Raw genomic sequence first — 13422 nt, 5'->3', positions numbered from 1 at the left:
GTCAAGAGAGCATATTACAGTATTAAGGAATATATGGAAGATAAAAACCCATGGAGGGTTGTCGCGTAAAAACCACAGGACAGTTCTTTGGCATATTATGATAATATATTATGACTAGCGGTCCGCCCCGGCTTCGCCCGTGGTACATATGAAAAATAGATGTTGGCCGATTCTCAGACTTACCCGATATGCACAGAAAATTTCATGAGAATCGGTCCACCCGTTTCGGAGGAGTATGCAGACTAACATTGTGACACGAGAATTTTATATATAAGATATTACATATTAGACTAGAGTAGATAATTTTTGAAACAAAAAAAAATCGCAGTCGGATGAAACCCATTAGAAAAGGAGGGGAATATGATAAAAATGTAAGGAAAAATAAATTACGGTCAATCCGAGTTCGGGAAGCGGGAGGGGGGAGCTTTAAAGAGAAAAAAATGGTTTCTCTCGATTTCCGACAAAACTACAAGTCCTATAGAAAAAAGTTCAATGGCAAAGTTGTAGGTAATTAAAAGTTCTACAACTTTTGTATTCACAATTTTTTCACATAACCTAAAAATTTAGGTGAAAAATTCAAAAAACCAAGTTTTTGGTCTTTTATTTCTATCTACTTCAAAATTTATTTTTTTCTACGAAATTTGGTGGAAACTTACTTTATTATGTCCCAAATACACTGTAATTTATTTGATTGAAAATATTTATTTTTTCGCCTTATTTTGAATTAATACCAAAAAAACAACCTAATTTTCAATCGAAAAGTCACCCGTCAAAATATCAGCTTTTTTCAAAAACTGGGGGTGCCTTTTATTCATTGAAATCTCTACTTTCATATGGTGTAAAAAAAATAAACACCACCATAGTAAATGTTCTCAGGAAATGCATACAAACAGTCTGAAAATTAGCTTTTACTAAATCGTGAATCGTAAAGTGGTAAATATAAATAAGCATAATAATCCCTGACAGGTATTTTATTAGAGCGAACTCTTGAATTGATGAATTCAATTATTTGTTTGTAAATATCTCGCTTCCTTGTGGTTTCTCAGGAGACTATAAAACAAAAATGAGAATTGTGAATATGGATTATTACTCTTTATATTTATAACGTTTATGTCGAAATATTAGAGACCTTCTTATAAATATCTGAGAAAATAAAACCGTACTAGTAACTCGAAATACTGCGGAGTTATTAATTTCTAAAATTATCTTCTGCATTTTTGTGGATAGACAGTTGAACTTTATCACTTTAATCAAATTGTAGAGCATGTGTTTTAAAATAGATTTCACTAGGTACTTTTAAATAAAAAAACGAAAGTTAACACAAATAAGCCTTGCCTTCAAAGTCTTGTTCTGTGTAATCATGGTGGTTGTGCTTTCGTGCCGCGGGGTCTGGCGGGGGCTCGTCATCGTCTGCCCTGGTGTCCATTGTTTTAACTGAAACAATAAAATATGTATTATTAAAATATAGTTTATTTGTCAGTCACAATATGTTACGGCATAGAAGTTTTAGTAGTTACTATTCATAAAGCAATTTAAAACGGACACAAAGTCTCAGAAGTTTGAATTATTTTTAGTACAATGTAGGTAATATAATTATTATGTAAAGAAAGTATTGTAAATATTTTCTGGTCACAATATATTTGATGTTGTACCGTACTATATACCGTGTTTTAATCTTTAAACAACATCTCTATGAAAATACTGTGTCGTAGTTCCTATATACAGTAAGTATAAATTCGTATGTCTGTATATCTTGAATTTATTATCTGTGGTATATAATATGCTCTTTTAAAGATCCACATATAAATACGTATGTATTTTAATCACTGATGTGTAAGATATGCGTTTGATGTTCTCGTTCTTAATAAGTGCGTAGAATGTGTATTAAGTATTTGGAAAGGGTTTTATTTTATACATTAAAATAACAGTTACTCATAAGATAGAATAGGTAGATAAAAGTGTTTTCATAAGACGGAGTTACCCGCAGAAATTATGTAATGACCGTGGCCTAGTCATTTGATTAAATTCAATTTAATTCTTATCTCTTTAAAGACATTAATTATTTCCTTTTATATTAAACTGTGATCATTCGATCAAAGTATAAAAGAGTAACTTCTTTTTTAATTCAGTCCTTCAGTAGAAAGAGCTTTTAATAAACCACGTTTATACAAAGTAAATCAGTAATACGATAACACTGCGATATCTTAATTAATATTTAGGCAATTAATAACCCTACACCCAAACCAAGTCTTAGCAATATCTAAGATTTAGGTATAATAAATTAGACTCTAAATTCTAAAGCCAGATGAATTTCAAGATAAACTCTAAACTTACGTTAATTAAGAAGGTACTAAATTAGCCCGTTTCATTAATTTTCTTCTTATTTTTATAGTGTTTTTTTAACAATGGTTTAACTTATATTGAAAATTATCAAGAGTCTACACTAAAGAAGAAGGTAGGAACCAATAAATTAACTCAAATTGTTATATCTCAACATTAGTCTTCACAATTGTCTAAAATAAGTAACAGTTTTACTTATAGTATGTGGGTATGGACTATGGATAGACTTATACTACGCAATAACGCAAACACAACTGAGTTTTAGGAGTGGGAGTCGAGCATGCTTCGGCACGAACTGGGCCACGCTCGCACCGGGGAAGGTACCACACCCTCACAGAATATCGGCGCCATAGTGACAGTTTACTGTCGCGTTCCGTACGGTGAGTGAGGGGTCCGGAGGCCCACATCCCTTCCTATCCCCTACCCATCCTCTCCTCCCCTATCCTTAATCCCTCCCATCCTCGCCCCTTTCTCCATAATTCCTTCCAAATCCCTTTATCCTGGTAGGCAACAACCATAACCTCTGTTATGGTTTATGGGCGACGCAATCTGCTTACCACCAGGCAGTGCGTCCGCTCGTTTGCCTTCCCATAACATAAAAAAAAAAATAATAATAATATAAATTATAACATTTGCCAAATACATTTATGCTCATTTAGAAACAATAGTTCGCAGATTCACATGGACTGATGACGGCTTTATTCCTATTCAACCAGTGCTAAGTTCAACCATCCAGTAATAATACATAAACAATTACCTTAACCTCGTGGAGAAATTGTCTAAGAGGCCCTAATCTAGATGGCTTTGAATTTACGTCACCTTTGATAGTAACTGAAGCCTTGCATGCGACTTACCGTACAATGTAAGGTAGATAAATGTCACGTCATTTATATTATAATGTCCAATAAGTCGGGTCCAAAGAGCGAGCAGCCTCGCGAGAGAATTACAGTGCGAAACATCTAGGTCTCGCTCAGCCTATGTGCATGTGGCTCTGCCGATGAAAATAACAGCACTCGTCTATTTTTTCCTTGGCTTAAGTGGTCGATCCGAGGTCGGAGACACGGTCATTCTGGACGCAGGGCCAAGGAAAAAAACGTGTAGGTACTGTATTTTCCTTGGCCGAGCTGCATCCACATTAACCGAGCCAAGTCCACACTGACCAAGCTACTTCGTTTCATTACTGCTTCGCGAGGCTGCTCGCTCTTTGGGGCCGCCTATTGGCTAGCTATTATAATGTAGCTCATATAGTCCATTGAATAAAAAGTTCTAGAGTGCGTGAGTTAGTAACGTAAGATGTTTCTTCGGAAACATGTCAAGAGTCCCTAGGTAATAAACATACTAAAACCCCGGGCCACTAGGAGGAGCCCCGGAGTGGGGGGAGGGGGAAAATGGGTCCATTTTTTCATTTTTCGCTTAAATCTCAAAAACGGTACATGTTAGAGAAAAACTTTCAAGGAAAAGTTGAAAGGCCATAAAATTATCTACAAGTTGTACCTGAATCATTTTTTCCTATATCCTACCGTTTCTGAGTTATACGCAGTAAAACATGATTTTGGCTCAAACAATTTCCACATCAATCGATCAAAAAATATTTCTTTCTTCCAAAAAACTCAAAAGTGCAACTTGTGACCGGTACTGATAGATTGCTCTTAATTAGGTCTATAATTGGTAAAATAAACACATTCCTCCATGGAAGCCTTTAGGAGGAATCGATTGTCAAAATATTATATTATGGTAGTTTGAGTTACTGAACTTGATCTTTTTATTTTTTTCTTCCAAAAAACTCATAAGTGCAACTTGTGACCGGTACAGATAGATTGCTCATAATTGGGTCTATCATTGATAATAATACCAGATTCCAACACGGAGGCGTTTACGGGGAATTGAATTTTATTAGGGTAGTTACGATACTTGAACTTTTTATTTTTTTTCTCCAAAAAAACTCAAAAGTGCAACTTGTGACCGATACTGATAGATTGCTCTTAATTAGGTCTATAATAAGTAAAATAAACACATTCCTCCATGGAAGCCTTTAGGAGGAATCGATTTTCAAAATACTATATTAGGGTAGTTTGAGTTACTGAACTTGATCTTTTTATTTTTTTCTTCCAAAAAACTCAAAAGTGCAACTTGTGACTGGTACTGTTAGATTGCTCTTAATTAGGTCTATAATTGGTAAAATAAACAAATTCCTCCATGGAAGCCTTTAGGAGGAATCGATTGTCAAAATACTATATTAGGGTAGTTTGAGTTACTGAACTTGATCTTTTTATTTTTTTCTTCCAAAAAACTCAAAAGTGCAACTTGTGACTGGTACAGATAGATTGCTCATAATTAGGTCTATCATTGATAAAAATACTAGATTCCACCATGGAGGCGTTTACGGGGAATTGAATTTTATTAGGGTAGATACGATACTTGAACTTTTTATTTTTTTTCTTCCAAAAAAACTCAAAAGTGCAACTTGTGACCGGTACCAATAGATTGCTCATAATTAGGTCTATCATTGATAAAAAAACCAGATTCCACCATGGAGGCCTTTAGGAGGTATTGAATTTTATTAGGGTAGTTACGATACATGAACTTTTTAACTAACTACCCTAATAAAATTCAATTCCCCGTAAACGCCTCCATGGTGGAATCTGGTATTTTTATCAATGATAGACCTAATTATGAGCAATCTATCTGTACCGGTCACAAGTTGCACTTTTGAGCTTTTTGGAAGAAAAAAAATAAAAAGTTCATGTATCGTAACTACCCTGATAAAATTCAATTCCCCGTAAACGCCTCCGTGGTGGAATCTGGTATTTTTAGCAATGATAGACCTAATTATGAGCAATCTATCTGTACCGGTCACAAGTTGCACTTTTGAGTTTTTTGGAAGAAAAAAATAAAAAGATCAAGTTCAGTAACTCAAACTGCCCTAATATAATATTTTGACAATCGATTCCTCCTAAAGGCTTCCATGGAGGAATGTGTTTATTTTACCAATTATAGAACTAATTAAGAGCAATCTATCAGTACTGGTCACAAGTTGCACATTTGAGTTTTTTGGAAGAAAGAAATATTTTTTGATCGATTGATGTTGAAATTGTTTGAGCCAAAATCATGTTTTACTGCGTATAACTCAGAAACGGTAGGATATAGGAAAAAATGATTCAGGTACAACTTGTAGATAATTTTATGGCCTTTCAATTTTTCCTTGAAAGTTTTTCTCTAACATGTACCGTTTTTGAGATTTAAGCGAAAAATGAAAAAATGGACCCATTTCCCCCCTCCCCCCACTCCGGGGCTCCTCCTAGTGGCCCGGGGTTTTAGTATGTTTATTACCTAGGGACTCTTGACATGTTTCCGAAGAAACATCTTACGTTACTAACTCACGCACTCTAGACCCCCCTTGGAGGGACTCATTCAATGGACTAATAGGTTTAATAATATTATATGATTTTAAGTCGCACGAGCGTAATGAGATTCAAATTGGATTGATATACGCAGTGTATTAAAATGTGAAATACTAACATCTATGTATTTAGAAACCAAACTTAATAAAAACTAATTAACGCTTTATAAAAGAAACAAAAATCTGTATCATTTATCTTGACTATTCAAAATTAGACTTAAATATTACTGTGATATATCGTTGTGGATATTGTGTGTTATAAAAATTGTTCCAGTAGTTGGGAGTTAAACTGGTATTTGATACAAATAAAAATAAAAAAATATTAATCGTATCACGTGTAGTTTTAGGTCTACATAAAAAACTAACCTTCATTAAACCAAAAACACATGCAAATGTATCCATTATTTCATTCAAAGGGAATCCGTGTAAAGCTTATTTGTTAACCGAAGTGAAAAAATCTGTGATTGGATGGAAATAGAGCGGAATCATCTATTTGCATGTCTGAGGATCGTTAATTTGTAACGCGCTAAGGTATTCACGTGTGTACTGATAGTTGTTTAATTAACAGCTACTTACATAATGGAAGAGATTTGTTTGTATTGGATTAACAAAAATACATTTATTTCCCGATTGCGAAATAAGGAAAGTTTTTTTTCGTGTGTATGTAAGTAATGCCACAGTATTACCATTATTTCCTACAGTAAGGAATCGCCTTTGATGTCGCGCGATGCCGCCGCCAGCGTAGGTAATGACGCTGCCACACGAAAATACGCTAGGGTTGCAACAAATGGGAAATAAAACAATTGTGATTATTAATATTATGATGAAATCTTTATTCATATGTACATTCAAAATAATTGCGATTATTAAATCTGATGTAATTATTTGTTCATAAATATATAATTACAGATATTGCACTGCTAAATATTATTTACGTGGACACTTTATTTTTGGATGTTCTTAATTGTATATTATAACATTTAACTAAGTAATGCATTCGCATTGGGATGTACAATCTGATTAGAAAATAATGAGGACAACATATATACATAGATTTGATTTTAATTCAACAGATACAATTAATAGAATCTTTCTGAAATATTGTTTCCTTCTGGGATTTCAATGTAGATTTACATCCGTAAACCGAACAGTTTGTGCGCGCCATAATAGAATATGTAAGTACCTATGTATAATAAAATTATTACACAAAAAATACGACTGCGTCATCCTTTCGCGCTAGGTAAAGCAAACTAAGCGTGTTTGCTTTACGCGGCCCGCGTCGCCCGACCCCCGCCAGTTCCCCTCCGTTTCTCTGCACAAGTACATTCGTCGCACTACTGTAGGAAATAATGGTAATACTGTGGTAATGCTTCGCGTCGTAGCTTACACGGCTAGATGAGATTTAGCTACATATTTTTTCTAATTGATAGTGACATTAGGTACGGGTACATACTATGTTTTTGAATACTGTATTTGTGATTTAGTCTTCATACATATTTCAAAATCCATCGATAATGAAAATTTCAAGTTTCAATTTTCAATGTATAGCCAGGGTTTATGTTATTTCACCTTCTGTTTGTTTAGACACTACTAAGGCATCTAAAATAAACTTGACTATAATTGAAACCAAGGCTTGCTGTATAACCCCCAGGGGAACCGCAAACATGGTTTTGTTCAAATACATGCAATTTCGAGTTTAATTGTGTATTTATAATAAAAGCCGTATACTACACAGACCGTCTCCTTGCTTGGTACAGTGGTTAATGCATGAGCGTAGAACCGAGGGATCCTGGGTTCGATTCCCGGTGGAGACGAACAAAAATGTCTTGGTCTGGCAGGACACGGAAGGCTGATCACCTAATTGTCCCTAAAGAAAATCGATCAGTGAAATAGATGTATGGATAATGCATCTGCCCCTTACCCCACTTGGGGACACGGAACTTCACTTTCACACACACTGGTTTGCTCTACATAATATTATAATAATGGCCATATTCTAACTAGTAGGAATATTTTCCTTTCATATTTAACCATAGTTCTAGCCGTTAGCCTCAGCTTCGCCCATGTTGAACCGGTATAAAAAATAGACTGAATTGTAGCAAGCTTTCTATTCGTGAAATAATAATTTTCATGATCAGATCAGTTATTGCACGCCTCATAAGCGAAGCGTTGAGGTGGGTACTACTGTCACTTCGCGCAAAACATCCGATTTTTCAAACTTAAAATGTCTTTATGTATCATACATTGCACTTGTAAGATAATACATACACACACATATTAAGAAAAAACACTATTTTTAACATTCATGATATTTTTGATGTCATTTTTGTTATTTAAACTAGTTAAAAAACAGTTTAAAAAAGTTCTGTCTTGGACGTCCGTGTGTCTGTATGTGCGGAGGATTTTCTTGTTAACACGATAGCGACCGAAATACTTTACTAATCGAGTCTTTTGCACGCCTCATAAGCGAAGCGTTGAGGTGGGTACTACCTGTCGCTTCGCGCAAAACATCTGATTTTTCAAACTTAAAATGTCTTTATGTATCATACATTGCACTTGTAAGATAATACATACACACACATATTAAGAAAAAACACTATTTTTAACGTTCATGATATTTTTGATGTCATTTTTGTTATTTAAACTAGTTAAAAAACAGTTTAAAAAAGTTCTGTCTTGGACGTCCGTGTGTCTGTATGTGCGGATCCTTTTTCTTGTTAACACGATAGCGACCGAAATACTTTACTAATCGAGTCTTTTTTTTTCTCTTACGCTTGAGTATGCTCAGGAATAGAACCCTTTCATTTTTCAGGGTCTGATTCGATGTGGTTTAATTGTTATTAAATAAACAAAAATAATAATTAATAAATAATTATTAAAAAAAAATTATGAGGCGCGCACTTTTGGATTTTCCAAATTATTCGCAGATTATTCTCTACAAAATTTGTACTTACATACATTTAACATACAATGCAATAAATATTTTATATGGATAGTATAGTACCTAGTTAATAGGTAATAACATAGGTACTGAAAATATTCTAGATAAAGTATCCTATACAGAGAGAGAGGCTGTATTAAAAAAAATCCAATAGACATTTTGAATATTATACAACAGGTCGCTGGAGGGTCGGCATCGTCATGAATAAGTTAATAGCGTTTCTAAAATATCTGTAATCAAGTTACCCCTAAAATTGACCTGTATTAGGTTTCTGTATTTTGTGGTAAATAAACATTTATTGATCAAGTTACCTTGTAGCCATTTTACAATTATAATTATTTTGAGTGTCGTTATAAATCAACCGCTAACAACGTTTCTCTCATGTACCTATCACATTATTTATAGATATATACATAAGAGCAAAGCTTTTTTTAACAATTTCATTAGATTAGAGATTAGATTAGAAAATGGATTTATTTTTCACTATAATATTATTTATTATACAATACTACGTTAACTTTTAGAGCGTATTTATACGTAAGAAAATATAAAAAAATTATAACAAAAATATACACATCCCACGAGTGTTTACTATGTAGTTATTAATCTTAAATGCTATTCAAAATCTACTTACGAACACAACACTTATACACACATTTTAAATCCAAGAAGCAAGGAGAAAGCAATTTCTCTGCAGGACTGTGCTTACACGGAGCTATTGTCACAATATGAAAGTATACAATGGTTTAGCTTCAATGGCTGTTAGAAGACGAGGCGTGTGATAGGCCTATTCATGTGAATCATGTGAATCATGTGAATATGAACACATGTAGTGATAAATAACTATCTATCTATATATAATATTTGATTTGAAATATAAGCCATACTTATTTCCTTGTTTATAATGTACTAGCGACCCGCCCCGGCTTCGCACGGGTGCAATGCTGATACTAAAAACACTACAGAAAAACTGTGAACGTTGTATATAAAAACATAGCGGCCCGGCCGGCCGGTACCGCCGCTAACGCTACGTCCCGCAATTTTTAAATCTGTAATATCTTCGAAAATATTCACTTAAATCATACGGTGTAAAGGGCCATATAGATCTATATTAAATGAACAATGTATTCAAGGTATTTAATTGGTTAAGGATTAATGCTGTGTTGGTTAAAATCGCATCGAAAATTAGCCATTATTTGTCGTAAAAAGTAAATGACAAAAAAAAGTTATTGTGGGTTATCCATAAGAGATAGACATATACCATCGCGGACTTTTCTGTAGACCTTTTCAATGTGTATAATACTTAGTACATTATTTTGATAAAACTCGTAGGGTTCAGCCTGCGTTTGCAATGTAAGCGGAAAGAATGAAATTTTTTACGACATCACATTAGAAACCTCAAAAATAACAGTACTTCTCCACTATTTAATGGATGTTATTATACATATAAACCTTCCTCTTGAATCACTCTATCTATTAAAAAAAACCGCATCAAAATCCGTTGCGTAGTTTCAAAGATTTAGCGTACAAAGGGACATAGGGACATAGGGACATAGGGACAGGGAAAGCGACTTTGTTTTATACTATGTAGTGATGAAGATAATATGGGTAAGAATTTCGGAGAAGTAAGAACGTCCACAAACATATTTGTTACAGTTTATTTCGATAAATATTATTGGTATAATGTACGGGAGTAATAAAGCTTGAGAACAGGTTTTTTTCTAGTTACAAATATTTATTATTTCCAAAGTTATTTCATATTATACTTAAGTGATATGGCCACTTGATAGAAATTATGAATTGCTGGAAAATAACATTCTTGTATCAGGGATTTTTATACAATTTAAGTATATACCAACAATCTACACCATAATAATATTATATAGTTTATATGTAAATAAATATTTGAACTAAGGTATATAACAGGTAAAACTATTAAACAGTTTTTAAAACGCCGTATTTTAAAATCATAGTGCAACTTAAGGTAAAATAATATTTTCTGCAAATTTTCTGTAAATTTTGAATTATATTCAATTCAAAAATATTCAAAATAACATTTTTTTTATAATTTTATGACCAGGCTTACCAAATATGCGATATTTTTCCATTCTCTGCATACAATTACTGTTTGACATCATTATAAATGATCTATGTACTCCCATGTCTCATTCAGCTTCTTTCCTATTATACATCCTTAAAGTGAACAAAGCCTTGAGCCATATAAAAAGGCGTTTTGCACTTACAAAGTGGACTTGATGCTTCTTGAAGTTGACTTAAACACTTTGGAAAACTGTTTTTACCACTTTTAAGGTCCTTCACACAAGAGCCTAAGTGTCAAAGTTTTAAGAGATGATTCTACCGCCTGTTAACGCAAGTGTTAACGTTAAAAAAAATTGAAATGTAATAAGTGTAATCGGAGTAAAAATTTGTGTACGCTAGTCTGGTAAAATTAGGAAATTTCGTGCGATTGCAATATTATTGTTGAAGAAGCGAAAAAAAAACGTACATATTTATAAAGTAAAATTAATATTATGATAAAACAATATTTACGATGAAAAGATTCATTGCACAATCCTATTAATAAATATAATCCCTATATATTATAACCGGTGTTTAAGACTTATACCGGCATACAGGTGCTTTTCCACCAATAATGTGTAGCGAGTAATGTGTTTGTGAATAACCAATAGCATCGCTTCAAGCGCTAAACGCTTCAAACTTTAAATTAAACAAACATTATTAGTGGAAAAGCACTCTAATGTTAATAACAACAAGAGAAACGACAAAATCACTCAATTATTAGCAAAGCTTTTACGCAATGTAATTAGAGAATGTGTATTAAATTAGATCATTACTAGTTAGTTTTAGTAGCAAGGGAGGGTTCGCTAAATTTCATTTTCATCATGAGAGCGGGAATTACCTTTTTTAGTGGGAGACTGACCTACTTCAACACTTTACGACAACACTGGGCCTGGATTACTAATCAGGTTTAATCTTACGTTTAATTAAAATTTGGTTTTTGTGTAGGTACTTAAGCCTAAGGTGCGGTAAGGTTTTGGTCTATTAAGTATATTTAATATGTATACTTAGTACTGTACTGTAGTTTATAACATGTATACAGTGTACTTAAGAGCGTATTGTTTCATATTTTACTAGTTTTCGACTTATGGGGTTGTATATTATATTTAAAGGTCTTTCTATGTACAATTATTTCATTTAGAGTCCTTATTTGTAAAAAATATTAGTTTCCAACCGAGTTTATAAGCTGAAAGCTGTAGGTACATTGAAGTTAATTTTAACTAATATTAAATATTATCTAATTTCACCTCCTACACATTATATTTACTAGATAATTAAAACAAATATACTTAACTTTTAATCGTGAACTACAATATTTTAACAAAACAAACTTTATGTTCTTTCATAATAACGCCGACGATAAGTTTTAATTTTATTACTAACCAAATGCTTGAGGCTTTATGATGAAAACAAGGAACTTTGTTAACAGAGAGATACGGAACGTTCCAATGTATAATGTAGTATAAACATCAACATCTTTATTATAAAGCTTATATGAAGAATAATAAAATATTTTTTATGTGTTTGGATTCTGACTGCTTTTCCCGGAAAAACGTTATTTAACTCTATCCTGCGCAATCTGTACCATAATATCATTCAAGATTTGAAATTTTACGTGAAAATGTTGCCTCGTTGATGCTGTCATGTCATATATTAACTATATTTGTAGTGCGAAGTTTTCTTGTTTTTCATTTTGTATTGTCGTGTCCAGTGACGGCGTAAGGGCCACTGACACCCCGGGCAAAAATATTGTGGCGCCCACTTGAGGGAAGCAATATCAAGTGTTAGGTTAACCAACTTCAGACCTTGGCGCCCCCCAGAATTTGTCGCCCTGGGCCATTGCACTGGCCAAGCCCCCCCCTAACGCCGGTACTGGTCGTGTCCACCTCAACAGTAAGATAAATACACATAAATTATGCGTAAGATCTAAAATTGTTTTTATTCTTGTCATGTAACAACCACTGCCTAATCCTACTATATTTCTCGTGGGATTGGGACATTAAATTTTACGTGTGGTATTAATCGATATTCTTTCGAGCCAGTATTTATTTATTTATTTACAAAGGATAGCCAACAATTGTTAACACTATTTATAGACATACAAGGAATGAAGATGGTCAATCTATAATTGTGGATCGAACTCTGAACCTATCGACTCTATCGTAATGTTTAACCAAAAAGTCTTAATCATATAGTTTCACTAGCTGCTCCACGCGGTTTCACTCCCGTGGTTCCACTCCTGTTGTTCGTAGCGTGATGAAATATAGCCTATAACCTTCCTCGATAAATGGGCTATCTAACACCGAAAGAATTTTTCAAATCGGACCAGTAGTTCCCGAGATTAGCGCGTTCAAACAAACAAACAAACAAACTCTTCAGCTTTATAATATTAGTATAGATGAAACAGAAATAGAAGTAATCATGTTGGTTAATGAATAAATGGCATTAGCAGGATTGATTCATTATAGTACTGGGGAAAATGGGCGATCTGTCTTCTATGTTTTGTCACACTGTTCCTGTTTACTTCCATCTGGAATAAAATAAATATCTTGCGGCAGTAACGTTATTTTCATAAAACATTTTATCTTTAGAATTATTCTTGACTTTATTTCTATTTTCTGTATTCATCTCATCTGAAGGATTTGTTATGGACGCGGATTAA

At 33.5% G+C, this 13422-nt stretch overlaps 1 protein-coding gene across 2 annotated transcripts in view; it reads right to left on the bottom strand.

The window, feature by feature from the left end:
• Ndae1 (Na[+]-driven anion exchanger 1) overlaps nt 1–13422 on the bottom strand; it is a 50554-nt gene that overhangs the window by 22479 nt on the left and 14653 nt on the right. For both annotated transcript variants that reach the window (XM_089708271.1, XM_089708277.1), the window contains exon 2: nt 1336–1434. In XM_089708271.1, the coding sequence (XP_089564397.1) occupies nt 1336–1426 (91 nt within the window). In that variant the 5' untranslated portion in view covers nt 1427–1434. The remainder of the gene's footprint in view (nt 1–1335; nt 1435–13422) is intronic.

Source organism: Colias philodice, chromosome 2 (assembly GCF_061535455.1).
Source record: "Colias philodice isolate Cphi_HAF_F1 chromosome 2, ilColPhil1 Martin Lab GWU primary, whole genome shotgun sequence".
NCBI classification, from domain to species: Eukaryota; Metazoa; Arthropoda; class Insecta; order Lepidoptera; family Pieridae; genus Colias; species Colias philodice.
The sequence above is the reverse complement of the archived record's forward strand: the minus strand, read 5'-3'. Positions and strand labels throughout refer to the sequence as shown.